This window comes from Malaclemys terrapin, chromosome 9 (assembly GCF_027887155.1).
Source record: "Malaclemys terrapin pileata isolate rMalTer1 chromosome 9, rMalTer1.hap1, whole genome shotgun sequence".
Classification (NCBI taxonomy): domain Eukaryota; kingdom Metazoa; phylum Chordata; order Testudines; family Emydidae; genus Malaclemys; species Malaclemys terrapin.
The window spans coordinates 10,923,763-10,945,798 of record NC_071513.1 but is presented as its reverse complement, the minus strand read 5'-3'; the positions used below and the strand labels follow the sequence as shown (position 1 = coordinate 10,945,798).

Genomic DNA, 22,036 nt, shown 5'->3' with positions numbered 1-22,036 from the left:
TTATGTGCTGGACAAGTCCTGTTGTGTTAGCAGTTGGTTTGCTGAGTCTGTTTGAAGTACATAGTTTGACAGGGAGTCACATTTTGCTCCCTGCTACACTGGACAGCAGCATGCATTAGGGTAAGTGAGGGCAGAATTTGACTCTGTGTGCAATGCCATCATTGGTGTGAGCAGCACGTAGGCCCCGATCTTTCACAGGTGCTTAACTGTACATAGTCCAGTTTGTTTCAGTGGGATTATGCATGTGCTTAAAGTTAAGCACCTGCATGAACTTTTGCAGGATCAGGGCCTGAGAGAGGTCTGCAAAGAAAGTATAAAAGAGAGCTAATACAATGGTTTTCAATTCATACCATGATTTAATTGATGTTGAAAAGCATGTGGTCTAAGCATCCTGTAATCTTCCACGTCACATATGGGGTGTAAGCATTCTGTGATGAATAAGCCCTTGTAGTTTATTTCTAAGTCATAGTTGAAAATTTCCAGGTGACACTAGTAACTAAGGTTTTTCCTCTTTCTTTTAAATCACAGCTACTCCCAAGTTGCCCAAAAAGCCATTGGATGGAACAGGTAAGGATCCTTATTGATTTATCATTCAGAGTAATGGGTGTTTCTCTTGAAAATATTTATGGTGAGTAATGAGTTATTCTCTTACTGTGAAGAACTGGGAAACTTCTGGTTTATTGTTATGAAAGAATGTGACTATTTCCCCATAGCTCGTACTGTACATGCACATCCACCCACCCATCCCAGGAATGAAGGCATTAATTTCTTTCTTGAAACAAGACAATCAATGGAGTTAAAGTGGAAAAGTCACCTAAAGCATGAATGATCAAAAACTAAAATTACTATAAAGTAATTAATGCAAATCTGTAGACAGTTAAACAGGTATGCGGAAGTACTGCTCCCTGGGGGAAATTGCATATACTGGTTTTGCCTGGGATCAAGAGGCTCTGAAAGCCAAGAATTGAGAGTGGTATGAAGTGCCCTGTCTGATATAGAGCAGGGTCACTCTTATCTGAACCAGGAGCTGACATGACACAGTAATCAAGAGGGATAGACCCTCCCGAAAGGGTTTGAAGGACTTTGAAACCTACCAGGAGCTCCATGTGGAAGATGGGGACACCTGGTAAGACAGGCACACATATAAGCTGTTCACGGTTTCCAGAATAGAGAAAACCTATAATGCTTTTGGCTCTGACTAAGGCCTGGTCCACACTAACCCCCAACTTCGGACTAAGGTACGCAAATTCGAAGTACCTTAGTCCAAACTTACCGCGGGTCCAGACGCGGCAGGCAGGCTCCCCCGTCGATGCCGCGTACTCCTCTCGCTGAGCTGGAGTACCGGCGTTGACGGCAAGCACTTCTGGGATCGATCCGGGATCGATTTATCACGTCTAGACAAGACGCGATAAATCGATCCCAGAAGATCGATCGCTTACATCTGGACCAGGAAGTAAGTATAGATGTACCCTAAATCCTTTGCCTATGAAGGCTGGCTGGTCACTGGTGAGACGTATCATAGCTTCTGGGAACGGAAGGTGCTGAACTCATTTCAGACTGGTGTGCACAGCTTCAGGAGGAAATTGCAGCGTAAATCCAGTGTCTGAAGAGAAGGGAATCCCTGTTCCTACCCAAAGAAAGGTGATGGCTAAAGACCTGAGACCGGCACCCGCAAGGGGGCCATGAAGGCATCAGCGGTACAGTTACTTTGGGATCTGTGACATATATGGTGTCAGAAGTGGGATCTAGGACAATGGTGAGTTTCCAGTAAGTGCCAACAGCCCTGACAGCAAGCACTGTTGAAGGAAAAAGCACAGAGTGTCCCATAGCCTATTTAGGCTGGGAATAGGGAGAGACAAATAGAAAAGGTTAGGTGTGAACAGTTGAAGAAAGGTCAGCTGGTTGAGCCACAACTAAACTCTCAGGAGCAGGTCGACTAGCTGTGCCTTAGAGGACCAGAAAAGGAGTTATGATCCAGGACAATGAGGGATACCCAAGTCACTGATCGAGTCCAGCAGGCCTGGGAAATCGTGGAGACACCTCTGTAGTTGGAATAAGGCAAGACAACAAAAGGGGCAATTGCCGGTTTACAGGTAGAGGAGGTGAGATTACAGTTGGAGGGAGATAAACTGGGCTTTGAAATCCAGCAGTTTGCAGACTGCAAGAAGCAATGATAGCCGGAGGAGAAACAGGGCTAGCACGAGCAAGAAGAGAAGGACAGGCAGCAGCAGAGAGAAAAAGTGGAGAAGAATGGGCCAGGAAACCCCTGATCCAGTGAGTGGAGCCAGACCCCACGTTCTTGGTGCTACGGGTGGCAGACTTCGAGGGAATGTCTAAACCGCAATTTTTAGCCCTGTGGCACAGAGTCGCAGAGCCCAGGTCAGGTGACTCAGGTGCATGGGGCTCAGCCTGTAGGGCTGAAAAATCGCAGCATACACATGCAAGATAGGGCCGATTTTTGAGACCCACCCCACTTGCTTGGTTTCAGAGCTGGGGCCTCAGCCTGAGCGCAAACAAACTGCAATTTTCATCCCCACAGTTGAAGCCAGAGGCACCTGAGCTAGGCCAACCGCAGCCATGCCCCAGGTTTTTTATTGCAGTAGAGACGTACCCCAGCTTATTATCTTATTTTGGAGGAGAGGTTGACATGGATTTATTTTTAAATGCTCTTGAAACTGTGAGTGAATTGAACATGGTGCCGAAGGAAGTTTTGGGGAATTCAGATAAAAGGGGATATGAACTGTGCTGATATTGCAACCCAAATTAGGGGGTATACAAGAAAATGGGGGACTAGTTGGGGAATTAGCACAGATGGTGAAGCTTATGAGTTAATAAGTTTGGAACAGTTCTATAAACTCTGCACCCCTGACCTGAAATCATGGTTAATAGACAAAACTCTAAGGGAAGTATGTGTAGGTGAGAAACTGGCTGATCATGTGACTAGATGGCCTGGGTTTGATTAAAAAAAATGTAACAGGGAGGGAATGGGACCAGGGAAAAGGGGTCAGGGTCAAACAGCGACCCACCCCCAGCTGGGATACCTCCTCCAGTGGGAAGAAGGCCACCTCAGAAGGACCCCAAAGTGAGTGGGGAAAGGCATTGAGTCACCTCCTCCAGGATTGCCCAATGCACCCAATGAGGCCCAGTGTTTGTCCTGGAAAAGCCACTGATAGGTAAACCTTGCAGATAACTCTGTGGGAGAGGGCTTGTCTACATGGCCCTGCAGTGCAGCATGCACTGAAGCCTTGTGCTGTAGCTGCCCTGCATAGACCCTGAGAACGCGAACTAAAGGTACCGAGTTCATGTTAACATAGTCCTGTTTAAGACAAGCCCCTGGAGGGAGGGAGTCACACAGAGAGTCCTATTCTCCTGGGTGCAGATCCATTGGGTTCCCAGTGGCAGCGGAACTTGGTGGGAGTTAATGGAGAGACATTGATGGGATGGAGAGATTCTGGAACAGACAGCACAGCGGTTAGACCCTGAGTAGTGAAACTACATCACAGGCTGAAAGGGTGACCGTTCCTAGTGTGAAGCCCTTTGCACTACCTGCCCAGATTTTGATGCAGACACAGGAAGGGGCTGTTGTTTGGGATCCTGAATGAAACACGTTTCAACGTGCTTCTTGGAAGTTAGGTTATGGCTTTAGAACCCATCCAGCTTTCTCCTGGGACGGCAGAGTATCTGAATCTGACCTGTACAATTCACTATCAGAATGTGTATGAAATGGTCAGCCAGAGTGCAACTGGAGTAGCTGACAAGGAGAAGGGTGGGCGTGGTGGGGGTGGGTGTTAGTCACCTTCCTACTGCCTAAAACAAAGGGAAAGCAGGGTTAAGCTCAGGTGCCCAGTGTATGAAAACAGATACCTGGGGGAGACGAGGCCACCGCCCGCTCCCACAAAGAGAGGAGTCTTTTAGGGCTCAGATTTTCCTAGATGCGATAGCTGATGGATTCCTTCACCAAGTAGTTGCTGAACCAACAAGAGGGGATGCCATTTTAGATTTGGTTTTGGTGAGGAGTGAGGACCTCATAGAAGAAATGGTTGTAGGAGACAACCTTGGTTCGAGCGATCATGAGCTAATTCAGTTTAAACTAAATGGAAGGATAAACAAAAATAGATCTGTGACTAGGGTTTTTGATTTAAAGAATTAAGGAAATTAGTTAGGGAAGTGGATTGGACTGAAGAACTTGGGGATCTAAAGGTGGAGGAAGCCTGGAATTACTTCAAGTCAAAGTTGCAGAAACTATCAGAAGCCTGCATCCCAAGAAAGGGGAAAAAATTCATAGGCAGGAGATGTAGACCAAGCTGGATGAACAAGCATCTCAGAGAGGTGATTAAGAAAAAGCAGAAAGCCTACAAGGACTGGAAGATGGGAGTGATCTGCAAGGAAAGCTACATGTTTTGACCTCAATAAGGTAGAGATAAAGTTAGAAAGGCCAAAAGCCATGTAGAGTTGGACCTTGCAAAGGGAATTAAAACCAATAGTAAAAGGTTCTATAGCCATATAAATAAGAAGAAAACAAAGAAAGAAGAAGTGGGACCGCTAAACACTGAGGATGGAGTGGAGGTTAAGGATAATCTAGGCATGGCCTAAATATCTAAACAAATACTTTGCCTCAGTTTTTAATGAGGCTAATGATGAGCTTAGGGATAATGGTAGGATGACAAATAGGAATGAGGATATGGAGGTAGATATTACCACATCCGAGGTAGAAGCCAAACTCGAACAGCTTAATGGGACAAAATCAGGGGGCCCAGATAATCTTCATTCAAGAATATTAAAGGAACTTGCACATGAAATTGCAAGCCCATTAGCAAGAATTTTTAATGAATCTGTATACTCAGGGGTTGTACCGTATGACTGGAGAATTGCTAACATAGTTCCTATCTTTAAGAAAGGAAAAAAAAGTGATCAAGGCAACTACAGGCCTGTCAGTTTGACATCTGTAGTATGCAAGGTCTTGGAAAAAATTTTGAAGGAAAAAGTGGTCAAGGACATTGAGGTCAATGGTAATTGGGACAAAATACAACATGGTTTTACAAAAGGTAGATCGTGCCAAACCAACCTGATCTCCTTCTTTGAGAAGGTAACAGATTTTTTTAGACAAAGGAAATGCAGTGGATCTAATTTACCTCGATTTCAGTAAAGCATTTGATATGGTTCCACATGGGGAATTATTAGCTAAATTGGAAAAGATGGGGATCAATATGAAAATTGAAAGGTGGATAAGGAACTGGTTAAAAGGGGAGACTACAACGGGTCATACTGAAAGGTGAATTGTCAAGCTGGAGGGACATTACTAGTGGAGTTCCTCAGGGATCGGTTTTGGGACCAATCTTATTTAATCTTTTTATTACTGACCTTGGCACAAAAGTGGGAATGTGTCAATAAAGTTTGCAGATGACACAAAGCTGGGAGGTATTGCCAATACAGAGAAGGACCGGGATATCATACAGGAAGATCTGGATAACCTTGTAAACTGTAGTAATAGAAATAGGATGAAATTTAATAGTGAAAAGTGCAAGGTCATGCACTTAGGGATTAATAACAAGAACTATTGTTATAAACTGGGGAGGCATCAGTTGGAAGTAACAGAGGAGGAGAAGGACCTCAGGGTTTTGGTTGATCACAGGATGACTATGAGCCGCCAATGTGATATGGCTGTGTAAAAAGCTAATGCGGTCTTGGTAGAGATAAGGAGGTGTTAGTAACGTTATACAAGGCACTGGTGAGACCTCATCTGGAATACTGTGTGCAGTTCTGGTCTCCCATGTTTAAGAAGGATGAAGTCAAACTGGAACAGGTACAGAGAAAGGCTACTAGGATGATCCGTGGAATGGAAAACCTGTCTTATGAAAGGAGACTCAAAGAGCTTGGCTTGTTTAGCCTAACCAAAAGAAGGCTGAGGGGATATATGATTGCTCTCTATAAATATATCAGAGGAATAAGAATTATTTAAGCTCAGTACCAATGTGGACACAAGAACAAATGGATATAAACTGGATATCAGGAAGTTTCGACTTGAAATTAGACAAAGGTTTCTAACCATCAGAGGAGTGAAGTTCTGGAACAGCCTTCCAAGGGGAGTAGTGGGGGCAAAAGACATATCTGGCTTCAAAACTAAGGGCACGTCTTCACTACCCGCCGAATCGGCGGGTAGCAATCGATCTATTGGGGATCGACTTATCGTGTCTAGTGAAGACGCGATAAAATCAATCCCCGATGGCTCTTCCGTCGACTCCGGAAATCCACCACGGCAAGAGGCTGAAGCGGAGTCGACGGGGGAGCGGCAGCGGTCGATTCGCCGCCGTCCTCACAGCCAGGTAAGTCGACCTAAAATACGCCACTTCAGCTACGCTATTCACGTAGCTGAAGTTGCGTATCTTAGGTCGACCCCGCCCCGTAGTGTAGACCTAGCCTAAGCTTGATAAGTTTATGGAGGGGATGGTATAATGGAATAGCCTAATTTTGGCAATTAATTTGTCTTTGATTACTAGCGGTAAATATGCCCAATGGCTTGTGATGGGATGTTAGATGGGGTGGGATCTGAGTTACTACAGAGAATTATTTCCTGGGTGTCTGGCTGGTGGGTCTTGCCCACATGCTCAGGGTTTAGCTGATCGCCATATTTGGGATTGGGAAGGAATTTTCCTCCAGGGCAGATTGGCAGAAGCCCTGGGGGGTTTTCACCTTCCTCTGCAGCATGGGGCACGGGTCACTTGCTGGAAGATTCTCTGCACCTTGAAGTCTTTAAACCATGATTTGAGGACTTCAATGGCTCAGACACAGGTTTGATACAGGAGTGGGTGGGTGAGATTCTGTGGCCTGCATTGTGCAGGAGGTCAGACTAGATGATCATAATGGTCCCTTCTGACCTTAAAGTCTATGATTCTAGACTGCCTGAGTCCTGTCCCCCAGGGTAGGGAAAGAGGCTAGCCCTCTGCCCGCCCACACCAAGGAAGTTGAGGGAGCGCAGAGCATGGTTGTGACTGAATCCCCAGCTGCAAGAAGGGAAACCGAGGCAGCTAACGAGTACTGCCAAAGCGATGATACCAACTCCAGGATGGGAAGCACACAAGTAAAGCACACAACAGCTGCTTGGGAGATTGCAGAGGTGACTACAGTCAGGAAGGGGGGAGGCGAGTTATTCTCTCCTGTCTATAACCCCCTGACGGGCTGTGAGAACGTGAATGACTGAACACGGTGGGAGAGGAATCGCCGCTCACCTAGTCTCTGCATTTTGGAAACTAAAGGCAAACCCAGTGGGACATGGGGTCAGGTTCTGCCTTCTCCTCCACAGAGAGCTGGAGGTGATGCCATGGGGTCTGGAGTCCCTGACCTACAGGGAGGTAGGGCATAGAAAGGAATTTGGCTCTGGGGAGGGTTGAAGATTCTCGCTTGCCAAAAGTTTGGGGTCCCTCAGTGGCTAAAAGCACTGCATGGTTCAAAAGCAGCTTTGCGAGGAGCCAGGCCTATCTGACCAGGGAGTTACTTCCTATAATTCCCCAGTGGAGGAACCTCCAAGGCACCACTAGGGCAGCTGACCCTTTGAGGAACAAAGGGTCGCCATCCTCAATCTATAGATGCCAGATGAGAGGTGGGAGTAGAAGTTCTGGGATAAGTAGGGGCAGATGAGAGCTCTCCTTGGAAATGCACCTAGGAGATTCTGAAGGGAAAAAATAGATGGGTCGGATGTCAAATGGCTCTGTACTGCTTGATGACCAGTACATCAGGCATAATGAGTAAAGCCAATGCCATGAGTAAAGCCAATGCCATTTATTTGTCTGTAGGATATGGGGATGGTTTGGACGATTTCAGTTTGTCAGATGCACTGGATGACCTTTCCACCAAGCGACGTAAGTAACGTTTTGACAGGAAAATCACAATGAGCGGGCGGTGGTCAAAATGTCAGATACCATGATTCTTCTTTTTGTCCAGGACTGGTGTGTCCATGATTTAATAAACTCAGCTGCAGCTCCTGCACCACAGGGCTGGGCCAGCTTCCTGCACTGGGCACACTGGGTCAAGCACCACGCAGGTTTGGCCCAGCTGCCCTTCAATCGTTAGGGTAGAGGGGTGGCCAGGCCAAATTTGAGTGCATGTTGCTGAGTGCCCATATTCCAGGTCACACCACCACTCACTCAAATATGGCCTGGTGGCTGGCTCCCCCTTCCCATACCCCGCATACCATGACAGAGGGGTGGCCAGTCCAAACCTGAGTGACACCACGACCTCACGATTCCTGGAGCGGAGAGTCAGGCTTAGTCCTGTGGGACAAGAGCCAACTTTGCAGGGTGTGCATGAGGTGGGCTTGCTGGGCAACCCGCCCCTGGAGGCAGGACCCAGTTTCCCATCCCCCTCCCTTAAAACCATCCCATCCCAGGAACAGGAGCTAACACCCCCACCCTGCATGCCTGCCCCACTTTAAATGGCACTCCCATTACTTTACACACCATTTCGCCCATAACCCTTGACCTTTCCTAAATTTACCATGGCTGCTCCTTGATAAAAATGCCATGGCAGTCTTCAGCCCTAATCACAACGCACCATTGGAAAAATCACCAGCTTAAAGGTGTCCCGATATTCAGAGACACAGGCAGAAATTAATAGGAACGGGGCAGCCACACTTTTTGTTCATATTTTATTCATACTCATGGTAATACAGCCCATTACTAGCAAACATAAGTTGTTTACAGTATTTAAAAAAAAAAACCCAGACTTTGGCCTCATACAATATTGACAGTATCAGGAGTTGCAATGTTTTCCTGTTACTAGAAAGCTCTCATTGACCAGAAATCAATGCAAGATAAATTCTTCCCATAAAACATCACTCTCTGTTACCTGGCGAGGTGTGGGGCACTTAGATCTTTTATTGTCACTGATCTGGGAGACCAAGCAGGTGGGAATAAAAGTTTATGGCATCTCCACATCTACAGATGTGTTATTTGCTTTATGCACTGGACAAATCCTGTTGTGTTAGCAGTTGATTTGCCTAGTCTCTGTTTGAAGTACATAGTTTGACCGGGGATCAAATTCTGCTCTCTGCTACAGTGGACAGCAGCATGCATTATGGTAATTGAGGGCAGAATTTGATTGTGTGTGTGTAATGCCATCATTGGTGTGAGCAGCATGTAGGCCCTGATTTTGCACAGGTGCTTAACTGTACATAGTCCAGTTGATTTCAGTGGGATTACTCACATGCTTAGAGTTAAGCACCTGCATGGATTTTTGCAGGATCAGGGCCTGAGAGAGGTCTGCAAATGAAGTATAAAAGAGAGCTAATACAATGGTTTTCAATTCATACCATGATTTAATTAATGTTGAAAAGCATGTGGTCTAAGCATCCTGTAATCTTCCACGTCACATATGGGGTGTAAGCATTCTGTGATGATTAAGCCCTTGTAGTTTATTTCTAAGTCACAGTTGACAAATTTCCAGGTGACACTAGTAACTAAGGTTTTTCCTCTTTCTTTTAAATCACAGCTACTCCCACGCTACCCAGAAAGCCATCGGGTGGAACAGGTAAGGTGTCCTTATTCATTTATCATTCAAACAAAATAATGGGTTGTTTGTCTTGAAAACATTCATTTTAAGCAATGGTTTAATTCACTGCTGTGGAGAACTGGGAAACATCAGATTTATTTTTTTATGAAAGAATGTGACTCAGTTTCCCCCATACCTTGTACCACACTCTGGGTGAAATTGCATATACTTGAGTGGGTTCAAGGGGCCTAGCAAGCAAAGAACTGAGCGTGGTAGGAGGTGGCCGGTCTTACGTAGAGGAGGGTCAAACCCAGGGCTGGCTCTGGCTTTTTGGCTGCCCCAAGCAAAAAACAAAAACCTGCGGCGTGGCCGGAGTGCGGGTGCAGGGGGACCAGCTGGGGTGGGGGGCGGAGGGAGCGGGCGGGCGGGAGAGAGAGAGAAGGGGGCAGCCAGGGCTACAGCAGGGGTGCTGCCACGCGGCCCCTCCCGCTGTGCCGCCCCCTGCCGCGAGGGCTCCGCTCCGGTTGGCGGGGAGGGAAGGAAGAGGACTGCCCTGCAGGGCGCTCTGGTTTTCCGCATCACCGCCCCCTACAGGGTGGCTGGAGCGGAACAAGAAAAAAAAAAAAAAAAGCGGCCGTGCCGCCCTAGGATTGGGCAGAATGCCGCCTCCAACAATCTGCCGCCCCAAGCACCAGCTTGCTCAGCTGGTGCCTGGAGCCGGCCCTGGTCAAACCAGGAACTGACAGGGGCTCCAGGTGGAAGATGGGGGTCATCTGGTAAGCCATGTGAATAAGCTGTTTGTTTTTAACGTATGTTTTCTCTGTATTGCTGTTGGTTCTGAATAAGTCCTTCGCTTTTTGAAGGCTGGGTGGTTGCTGGACACCCGCTTCTAGCCTCTGTGGTAGAACAGGACTGTAGGTGCTGCACTAAGTTCCGACTTGCTAAGATGATCAGAGGGAGCAGCAGGAGGAAATTGCAGCAGAAATCCTCAGTCTGGAGGGAGACAGACCTGTTCCTGTCTCAGGCTAGAGGCCTGAGATCTGAGTCCCCCCTCAAGCAAGCCAGGAAGGGTCAGAGGTGTAGATACCATAGGAACTGTGCACCTATAAGAGATGTGCCCATGACAGGAACTGCCACATTCGACGGCTTCACTGACTTGTTACAGTAACACACAAGCTTTACAAAGAATTACAAAGGGTTTAGAAGAGCTGTGCTAGCAGGACGCTCTCATGTTATCTCTTAGCACCGGCAAGCCCTAGTCCTGGCCCAGGACCCCACCCCATGGTGCCGCACAAACACAGAACATACACAGTCCCTGCCCAAAGAGCTTGCAATGTACAGTGCAACAGCTGCCATTTTTCAAAACTGTTCTAAACTTTTTTGAAATCTGCTTCTGTAGTGCAGGGTGGACGTGTGAGCAAGGCCCTGACAGGGCTCAGGAAATCTAGGTTCAGTTCCCAGCCCTTCTGCTGATTCCTTTGTGACCTAGGGCAAGTGTCTTAATGGTTTTGTGCCTTAGTTTCCGCAGTAAGAATGCCCTACTGCCTCACATGTTTCCTGCTCGAAGAATGGCAGCCCCTTGCTTTCCTTCCGTGTGTAAACACAGCAAACTATTCTCGGTTCCATTTTTCTCGTACGTGTTTCTTATCATCCCTGACACAGGAAATCTCTGTTGAAACAGTGCAGTTCTAACTAGCTGTGGGGAGACACTTCCCCCACTCTGTGCCTTTTCAAATGCCCTTGCTGATTAGATACAGGCACATTTGAGTGTCTGCTCAGGACCCATTTGAGGAAACTTGCTTGGTGAAAGTTTTACCATCTGCAATTTCTCCAGCTCGATTCCAGCCAAATGTCAGCTGAAATGTAGACGGGTCAGCTGAGTAACAGCTCAGCCCTTCAGCTTGAAATAACTGCAGCGAGTGAGAGCTCCAGAAACGAACACACTCACTAGCCAACGCAAACCCAACCTAACCCATTGGCCAATATGGCTTTCATTCGGGATGCCAGGAAGACCCAGGTGGAAACAGCGTCATGTAACATCTGCTGAGCATCCGAAGAAGTGGGTATTCACCCACGAAAGCTCATGCTCCTATACGTCTGTTAGTCTATAAGGTGCCACAGGATTCTTTGTAACTATATTTCTGAGCTTCAAGAACAACTCCAGCAGAATAAAGAGATTAAACTTCGTAACAGGGGACATCAAAACTATCGGAATGAAAAATTGTGAGTCAGATGCTTCCCTCCATTCTCGTGGTGCAAAGGAGTGGGGAAGCTAGCGTAACTGGCCATCTAGGGGTTCCCCCAGGAATCCTGGGAAAGTGCAGGAACTAGCATAGCTGGCTCCTGTGTCCCCCAGTGGAGAGGGTATGTTGGGGTGTGGCCTGAGCTCTGGCAAGCCTTGGAAGCCCATACAAACTTCCTGCAGCCATAGCCCCTGAGGCTGCTCTAAGATATATCGGGGTCAAGGCTAGCACAGACACTGTGGAGGAACAAAAAGCCAGAAGAGAACTACACCATGAACTAGCTGCTAAGCTAGTACCCAGCAAAAGCCAACCACTGCGCAGAGGGGAACAATTCAGCTGCATTTAACTGTTAATGAGCAAACAGATATAGGCAGGGAGAACAAGGCGAGTATTAATGGGAAATGGGAGGAGAAGCTCACCATACCCAGCTCAGATACCACAGTGATAGGCACCTCACAAGAACCTAGGTAGATAGTTATCACTGGTCCCTGGCTATGATCCAGCACCAGTCCCGGTATGCATAATACATACATGCATGATCCAGAATTGTCACACCATGTTCCGTTTTTCAGTCAGCAAGTTTTCCACATTAGAAAAAGACACCATGGTGTGAAATCCTGGCCCCATTGAAGTCAATGACAAAGCTCCCATTAATTTCAATGTGGGTAGGAATTGACCCCATAAATCCATGTGATTTTGGTCAGTGGATGCAGGTGCAGGATTGATAGTAAGGAGCAGTCTGCTAGCTTTCTTTCCATGTGTGGCCGGGAACTGCTAATTGCATGGTAGGAGTTGCACTTAGCAGATTGGCTCTAGCATTCAGCTGACAGTTCACATCTGGCTTTCCCATACAGTGCACTTCTGTAAATAGCAATTGCACTGTAGATAAGAACTATGAACCCTGGGATTTAACCATCTGTATATCTCAACATGCCTTTAACATGTGGACCCGGGGTGCCTGCTCTGGATTCAGTCTCCGGTGAGAGAAGTCATTTGATTCAAGATGCCTCGCTGAGAACTTGAACTCGTCTCCTTTTCCCCAGAACATTTCTTGTTCTGACCTGATTCTCTCCAGTTTCCATGTCTAGCTTGCACATGCTTTTCCTGCTGCGAAATCACTCACACAGCCAAGGTTCGTAGCACTGTTCCAGAAGCTAGATGGGCATTTACAACTAATTCCCTTTAGTGAGCTCTCCCCTTCAGAGGTTCCCTCAGAACACAGCCTGGCAGATGTGCCAAGGCACTGCGTGTTCTTGGGTAGCCCTCCCTTTAAAGTACCATTTCCATTCTCTGGCTTGTCCTGTGCTCTGAGCTTTCCCTAGTTGATTAGATTCTGAAATCCCTTTCTGTCCTCACTCCAATTTGATAACATGTAACTTGCTCAACCCTATGTGTAGAGGACACCTCTGTGATCAGGCAGGGAGAACAACACACACACATGCACACCACATTTCTGGCTCTAATGAGCAAGATGCTCTGTTCTAAAGAAAGCCTTTTTCTGGGAAAGCATGCAATTAAGTTATTCTTTCTATTGCATTTCCAGGATTGCCTTGACAACTGCAAGCATTTTCCATAACACTTCTCACAGCATTTTGCGTCCATTATAAGAGAGCATCTGTGGGAGGAAGGGGAGAACTCTCCCCCATTGCAGTACAATGGGTCTAGGACACACAATAGGTCCAGATCTAGGAGATGAGGTGGCAAATTAGGTTGTAGTCAGTTTAATCTGAAAGTTTTGCAATAGGATTGTATTCTGACAAGTAGAGCTCTGGGGTATATAGATACCTTTTCTCAGCTGACCCATTGTGAATCTTTTGTATCTTACTGATTAAGTCACACTGATCTCTATGTACAATTTCTCTGTGTGAGAAATGACAAGGCAGCCATGAGCCCATGTTTCCCAGCAGGCACTACAAGTAAATGTTCTAATGCTGCCTTTAAGAAAGAGAATTAAGGCTGCAGAGCTCCTGGGAGGTTGGCCACAGGAGTGGGCCACATGTGGGCTCAGGGCCATTGATAAGGTTCTGCAGATAATAAACCTGCACAGTGCAGGCTCTTCACGTTGACGTTGAATGGTATGCGTCTCCTGCCTCGTGCAGTCACAGAAAGCTTTTCAACAGCAGAGTCATGCTGACAGAATCATGCTGTTCACACAATGATGAGACTGTAGTCGCGCTGCCAGAGCTCTCTCGCAGCGCTGTATGTACTCCACCTCTCCAGGGGGGAGGGCGTTTTCACACCCCTGAGCGCAGCAAGTTGCAGCGCTGTACAGCACCAGTGTAGCCAAGGCCTTAGTGTCCATATAGTGCTTTGGGTCACGACTGAGTCCTTCCCAGCTATTAAAACACCCTTACAAGAGAGACTTAGTAATGCACAGTATTAACCATTGGATAATCTTTTTAATGAAGTGTGGTATTCCCTCCTCACTGGGCAGAAGATAATGGATATTCCAGCACTGAATGCAACTCACATTGGAATCTAATCTCTACTGATGGAGCGCCCAGTGGTTGGGCAGTTGCTCATGTACTATAATCATCATCATACTCTCGGTGACAAAAGTGCACAGTATTGCTAAAGAGCCAAACTAGAACTGGAGTTTAAAAGGAGCCTCCCTTACCCCTTCCTAGAATTCCTGGAAGGAGCGATGTATGCAACAACAACAGTCCTCTGATACTCAGCAGTGTCCTCAGGCCTTAGCAATTACAGCCATCGTGGCATGTGTTCTAATAGAGAGATACGTACCAGTGTGTTCTGTATTTGAACGCAGCTCCGCAGAACAGATAGAAAGGAGGAGTGTTTGGTAATCTCAGGTGAGCAAACCCCAGAGCACTAGAGTATTGGGAGGGTCCTGGCTTTGTAGCACAGGCCCATGGCTTGTACTCCACCCCGCCACCCCCAGTCTGATGTGCTGGAGCTACAAAGGCCTGGTAGCCTGTCTTTTTATTGCCTGGTGAGCTTTTGTAATGTAACTTTGTTGTGGTCTTGTTCCTTCAGATATTAGCTTATGGGATGTGATCCACACCACCACAACCAAGAAGCCAAAAACCACCAAGGCCCCGCCCAAAAAGAATCCAGGTAAGTGCTAGTTCTTGGGGCGTCAAGAGCTAGTTCCAAAGGAGGAGAAGCTAGCAGTGCACAAACTGGAGAAGGGGTGGAAGCAAGCCACAACCTCTCCAAGCACTCACCTTCTGCCTCACCTATCCCCAGACCCTTTTATTTGCATCCTATTTTTATTTTGTTCACTCAGTAGTCCTGGAAAGTAGGGGGTCTGGTGTATCCACCTTTACCCCATGGACACACTGAGCTGGTCCTGGCTGGTAGCTCCAGCTACTTTGGAAGAGTTTTACTTCGCATTTAAAAACAAACCCAGCAAATTGTGTATAGCCCTGATGGCTGTGAAGAAAACATTCCAGACATAAAGCAATGAAGCGCTGTTTCAGGCGCCCCACTGAAGTCAATGGAGACGTCAGTGGAGTTGTACCTGGTTATGCCAGCAGTGAATTTAGCTCCAAGATTCTAGACAGATAATCTGAAACATTGTCGCTGAGACTTTCTCCCACGTGTTTCAGTGGGGTGTTAACTCTGAAACCTAATGACACCAAGCACTATTTAAGAGCCAATCATTTTGCCAGGTGTTGTGGACAGAGTTTTGGTGATTTAAAATCTTGCTCTGCTTTGAAAGAGCAATCTTACTTTCCCACCAGTGAAAGAGTCACAAAAATTCAATTGGCTCGGTTACATTTCTGCAGTAGTCATTTAATAAACAAGTTAACAGTTAACAGAGAACAGTTCTCTGTTTAAACTTAAATTCTCAGGATACACAGCAATGTGTTTTCCTTTATCCTTTTGTTTTTCCCCACTACTGACTATTTCAGTCAGTAAAGGTGCATCTCAGAAAATACTTCCTTGTCCTTTAAGATTCCCCCCTCCCCCTGCCTTATTTCCACACTCTGAACACATAGAAATGTCTATTTCGTTCTGCCCTTTTCTCTCCTACTTGATTTATATGATTTCCTGGCATTTGATCCACTATGCAAGACAATTTCTGCAAGAAGAACATGACATTTATCACAACACCAGCATGCGAGCACAAAACCAAATGAATTGCAAATATCTCCCATGATATTATATGTTTAAACTGAAAAAAGAAAAAAAAAAGTCAGTTACTTCATCTTTCCCATTGACACTGTCTGACAGGGTTGAGAATTTTCTTTCTTAAGAACCTTTGTCAGAACTAAGGGATTAGATCAAGGAGTGTTGAATGAAGTACCTTGGAACTCTTGGTCCAAGATAGTAACCAGTATGGTATTTTATAGCAAAGGATCCTGCAGACTTTGACTTATCCGATGCACTAGATGATCAGAATGATGGGAAAGGCGGTGGGAAACCAAATGTAAAACCTGGTGAAGGTACGTAAATTAACTTTCTTACTCTGCGCTAGATCCTGCAGCGTAAAGCTGTCTATCCTTTTTCTTACGACTCGGGGGAATGCAAAAAACAGTGGGAATGAACAGAATAGACCCCCTGGGACAGCGCCTCCCTTTCGGATGATTACAGTGGAGCTTGTGCTGGTTTACATCAGATGAAGGGCGCTTCCCATCCCTCCATCAAGTCGATACGTAGTTTTCATTGTTCAGTGCATCCTTTCATTTAAGCAATGAATTGTTGCAAATGACAAAGTTGGAGGAAGAGGAGAGATTTAAAGCTGCAAGAGCTGGAGATTGGCTTTTTCAGAGCATTAGCTCTTCCTCTAGCTTCTCATGTAAATTTATGGCATTTCCCTGTCTTTCCCTTAAACATGACAGGCCCAGTTCTTCCCTTGGATAAAGCATACAAACTCCCCCTCTCCCTCTTTAGAGTGGCACACACATACCTAAAGGCCAAATAGGACTCTGCAAATTCAGGGCTTTCTCCACTGAAATCAATGGATCAAGCCCATAAAGAGGGATGAGGAGGGAAAATCTGGTATTGCAGAATTAATTAAAGTGAGAGAATATATTTTGTATTAAAGGCCTTGCCTAGCGTCTCATTGGCTATTTACACATTTACGTATTTGTCCCCTTGTTTTATTTCTTATTGTCCCTGTGACTCATGAGCTACTGGCAGGTCTGCTATGTTGTCCCTACCTGATAGCTTATTGACTGAATGGTACGTGCCCTTTAACTCTTCGTCATTATCAAGACACACAAATCCAGAGCAGTCCTAATTCCCAGCCCAATATAGAATATGGGCTGGACTTAACTGGGCTGGGAGGCCTCTTTCCATTCCCAAAATATTACAGGTGGAGACTCATTTGTCTGCGGTTATTGTTCCTTGAGCACCGATCTAGAAAAGACTTGCACAACCTTTGCATAGAATAAACTACTATACGGCTTGTGTAATTAATAAACAGATATTACATTAGATTTTATTAGCTAGGTGACTTGCAAGTACTTTAAACAAACCTTGAAATCAAATATATTAGACTAATTGAGGAAAATCTAAAGAGTCAATGTGTTAGTACCAAGTATCAAAAACTAGCCTCTCCCATGGTAATTTATACCCCATCTTAATCAGCATTGATACAACTTACATTTTGGCCTCCATTCAATTTGTTAGTTTTGTTTTTAATCTTATTGCAAATCCTAAATCCATAAATGCTGTTTTCTGTGATCAGTTAATGAATAGAGAATCCTGTTCCAGGCTCGAAAGGTAAAGATAACCCTTCAAGAGGTGGAAAACAGGGTAAGGAGTCTTGTACTGGCTCCCAGCCGTACTTCTTTCCTTTTATGAATCTCAGCTTTCTGGCACCCGCTTTACTAAGCACTGAAAACTTCTATTACTCCTCTTCTATCTGTAAAATAAATTGGGAATGTAATGGTTTGAATATCTACACTATTTTTCCTATTAATTCAAGACTGTTTTGTATTTCTCCATTTCAATTTTGCATATATTAAACTTATTTTCTCAGTGATTTTATCTCAGCTACTTGTGTTAGAAATGTGTTCATGCACAATCCTTCTGCTGGAGATACTCCAGTAACACTTAAAAAAAAAAAAAAAAACCCAAATGCAGTAGCATCCCACGATGAGAGGTCAGATACTCTTTTCTGTCCAGATCTGCTCAGTGCAAGAGAGAAGTGGGGCTCTCAGGGAGCCGTTATGCTCTGCCCTGCACATCCACATTGGTTAGAGCAGCCTAGGAGTTGTTCTAATCTATGTCAATTGACAATCGTTCCTAAGGGACTGTACACCAACTGAAAACTAGAGGAGCACAGCAGCATTCCACCAGGGCTGGAACGGGGATAGTGCAACAACCTGCTGAAAACTCCCTCTTGCCTCCAGCTCTTATTACTTCAATAAAATGCCTGGAGTCTGACTGAAGGTCTTTTTGTACATGAAGTCTGCTGACTGTATGTTGTGAAATACAGATCTCGTGACCCTTAAAATAGGCCCCATATTTATTTTCATTAAACACTGTCTGTTGAGCTACTTTTAAGCAAGAGAGGTTTAATAAAAAATAAAGAACATCAGCTCAAACAAGCAAGGAAGTTAAGTCCTGTTTGAGGGAGAAAAAGGTTTCCTTAAACATTGCCAAGCCTGTGGGATGCAATTTGGATACTCAGTATGTGCTTGTAGCTTACACACAATATGCTTAACTCTTTGAGGAAAGCACCTGTTTTCCAATTCCCATGTTGTACTTTTCAGGAGCTTTCAGGACTAGATTCACAAGGGGGATTTAGGTGTTGTAATACTGAACGTTGCAGTGCCTAACTTAGGGCTTGTCTACACTTACTGGGGGCTCGATGCACAGCAATCAATGCATCGGCGGTCGATTTAGCAGGTCTAGTGAAGTCCCGCAAAATTGACCGCAGATTGCTCTCCCGTCAACTCCTGTACTCCACCAGATCGAGAAGAGTAAGGGGAGTCGAGGGGAGAGCATCTCCCATCGACATTGCATAGTGTGGCCCCCATGGTAAGTAGATCTAAGCTACGTCGATTTGAGTTACGCTATTCATGTAACTCAAATTGCGTAGCTTAGATTGAATTTCCCCTGTAGTGTAGACAAGGCCTTAGGAATCCAGATTCACAACCCCAAATTAAGTACTCAGACTCCCCACATAATGCACAGAGAGAGTTGGACACCTATCAAAAGAATTCACAGAAGCCAGTATACTAAACGGGGAGCTGCCTAAAGTAGCCAATAGGAAATGCCCAGGGAGACAATTGGGGCCTAAGCCCAACCCCTCCAGAGAGAGTTAAATGCCTAATACTGGATTCACAGCCACGAACCCTCTCTTGGAGTCAGGCATCTGTCAGTCAGTCTCTTCTCACAGAAAAGGTTGGTGCCACCCTTATATTCCATAGTCCAGTGGTTAGAGCACTTCTCTTGAGTGTGGGAGATCTGGGTTCATGTCCCAACTCTGTCTGGTTTGGAACAGGGATTTGAACCTAGGTGTCCCATATCCCATGGAAGTATCCTGACCACTGGACTATAAAATCATTCATTGTCCAGCTCTGTCCCAATGAATATTGATTTATTTATACAGAGTGGAACTTCAAGCAAAAAAGATTGAGACATCCCCACCCTGGTGGTTCAGGCACTCCCCTCAGGACTTTTGGATGAGGAGGCCTTTTCAGAGACAGCTCACTTACAATTGAATTTTGAGAGACTTTACGCACCTCTCCTTTGTAAATAATGCAGACTTGGTACAACTTAAAATTGGTTCTGCATTGCTCCATGGAAGACTTTTTCAATAGGCAGCCAGGGGTTGCACAAGCCAGAATTGGTCCAGAGCCCATTTTGTACCAGCTGACACGAGTGCAATGAGAACCATTCTGAAGAGCCAAGGGCCTGACTTTTTCTTGGAGCTGAGCATTGGCCTTGCCCACAAACAGGAGGTGCTCAAGACTTCTGCAAGGGCCTGAATCTAAAGTCAGTGCCATTGACTTCAATGGGCTTTGGATCAGCCCAAAAATAAGGCCCTAGTGCTCAAGTTGGATAAAGCCAATGAAAGGCATCTGGGAGTAGATAGAGAAATTGCTGAACTAATTCTTTTGGCAAACCAGCCTCCCTCCCCTTGCATGCTCTTCGCGCCCTCCCCTCGCCCCCCCCCGCCCATGTCTTGTGGTTTCATACTAACCAGTATTAATATTTTCAGTTACTAGTTAAATGAGAAAATCAGCCTCTGTGAATACAATTATGTACCAGACCCGAGCAAGTACTGCATGAGCACCAATAGAAAGTATTAACAGACAATAGACCAGTGGGACTTTCTTAATCTCTGCCATTCCTGAACTTGGAGTACAGTGAAACGGTGAGATGTCCACACAGATGGGAGCTCCTCTTGAATTCAGAATTGGGATACTTATGAAGTTCAGTTCAGAAGACAGACTGCACTTAAATTATATCGTCTGCATAGAGGTGATGCAGCTCAAATGTGGCATTAAGTGAATAGCTGTGTAATAGATGGTAGATTTGTAAGCAAGAGACACTGTCCCTTTTGCGTATCCCAGCAGGTCTGTCATTCCCAAAGCACAATGTGGGCACTGTCAGGGAAGTAACATTTCAGCGAGATACCTAATTGCTGATGCTTATCAGCTTCTCACCCTCTCCTGCTCTCTACAAATCCAACAAGTGCCACCTGCAACCCTTCTGGATGGTTTAGCAGAGAGCTTTCTGGTTACCAGGGTTAGTAGATGTAGCTGAACAACTCGATAAAAGGCCTTGAACATGCAACATATTGCAATGTCTAAGTTACAGGAAGTCAGCACTTTTTTTGTTTTTTTTTTGTTTTAGCATTTTCAGATGACGATCTGGCCGGTGTTCTGGACGATGGGAAGTACCATCCTGATAAGAAGAAAGGTAGGTCTTTACACTCTACTGACCAAGTCCAGTATAGTTGGTTTATACCCCGGGTCAGTTAATACACAGTATGACCCTTCCATCTGGAGACTAGGAATGGTGATAGAACTGAGATAGAGGGTGTAGTTAGTGGACAATGTATGGTATTTCATCGTTATTTACATTGTGGTAGCGCTTACATGCGCCGATGAAGATCAGAGTCCCATTGTGCTAGGTGTGGTACTAGATCTTTTTAATATTGCTACATCTTGCTACAGCATTCATTTTCACTTGTTTGTGAGAGAAACAAAGTGAAGTCAATCTACGTCCAGAATAACTAGTCTCAAAGACATAAGCTGGATTCATTTAACTGTTGTTCTTTCATCGTTGTTATTATGTTAAGCAACACAGTGGCCTAGGTATTAATGTTGTGCTCAGGTACCATGATGTGTTCATGCCTGATAGAATTACCTGCACTGTGCACTATAGTCACCTATAACCACACATCTGCAGTGTCTGGGGGGAGGGATAGCTCAGTGGTTTGAGCATTGGCCTGCTAAACCCAGAGTTGTGAGTTCAATCCTTGAGGGGGCTACTTAGGGATCTGGGGCAAAAAATAAGTACTTGATCCTGCTAGTGAAGGCAGGGGGCTGGACTCAATGACCTTTCAAGGTCCCTTCCAGTTCTAGGAAATAGGATATCTCCATTAATTTAATTTAATAGTCCCCAAATCACCTGTTTTCCATGATGTGGGTGCTACCGGTATGGATGAATCTGTCATTCAGCAGCTGGCAGCCAATCCAGGTGCAAGATTTTCACACTCACTTCCACCCCTTCCTCCTGGCAGGTTGGCAGCCAGCCTTCCCCAGTTCTCATGCCCCACTGAAAGCATCTGTAATATAATCTGAGCAGCTAATCTAGTATGTGCAAAAGGCAGTGGAGAAACTGGAGTGTAAAATGAGACTGATAAGGAGTCACATGTATGTGTGAAGTTGTACTTAAATCGCTGTAGTAGAGCCTTGCATCACTAACAGACAACATGAGCGAGTCCTGGTCCTTGAGCTAAGAGATGTTGGTGGAAACAGAGACTAGGATCAAGCACCCTGCTAAGGCCTTTCATGGAACGGAGATAGAAAAGCATTATTGTCAGCAAGGCTCTTAGAAAGTTGATGGGGAGGTAGTTTCAGATGCTGAAAATTTCTGCAGTGAGACTTTCCAGAAAGAGCATGCGACTCCTTTTTGGATCTCCTGCTCCCAATAGAACTAGCTTGAAGCTAGGAAATGTGCCAAAGGAGAAGTGTATTATGGGCATGGGGAAAGACCATGGCTAGCTCTGGCAAAGAGGCACGTTAGCTTCATCCCAGCAAAGCAAAGGAGAGAGGAACGCAGGGTGTCTGCAGCCTTCATGGCCTCCAAGCCCAGGGGAAGTTTTAGGAATGCAAGGAGGAGAAACCTATGCAGATGAATTTGTTCCTTTATTAGCACTG

General features: G+C 45.6%; 1 protein-coding gene across 2 annotated transcripts in view; it reads left to right on the top strand.

The window, feature by feature from the left end:
- The window catches only part of CD99L2 (CD99 molecule like 2), a 93,932-nt gene that overhangs the window by 54,582 nt on the left and 17,314 nt on the right, over positions 1–22,036 (top strand). The window contains exons 3-9 of one of the 2 annotated variants that reach the window (XM_054039211.1): positions 529–567; positions 7,791–7,856; positions 9,484–9,522; positions 14,721–14,801; positions 16,043–16,135; positions 17,409–17,450; positions 20,505–20,570. In XM_054039211.1, the coding sequence (XP_053895186.1) occupies positions 529–567; positions 7,791–7,856; positions 9,484–9,522; positions 14,721–14,801; positions 16,043–16,135; positions 17,409–17,450; positions 20,505–20,570 (426 nt within the window). The remainder of the gene's footprint in view (positions 1–528; positions 568–7,790; positions 7,857–9,483; positions 9,523–14,720; positions 14,802–16,042; positions 16,136–17,408; positions 17,451–20,504; positions 20,571–22,036) is intronic. The other variant, XM_054039212.1, reaches the window with a different exon arrangement.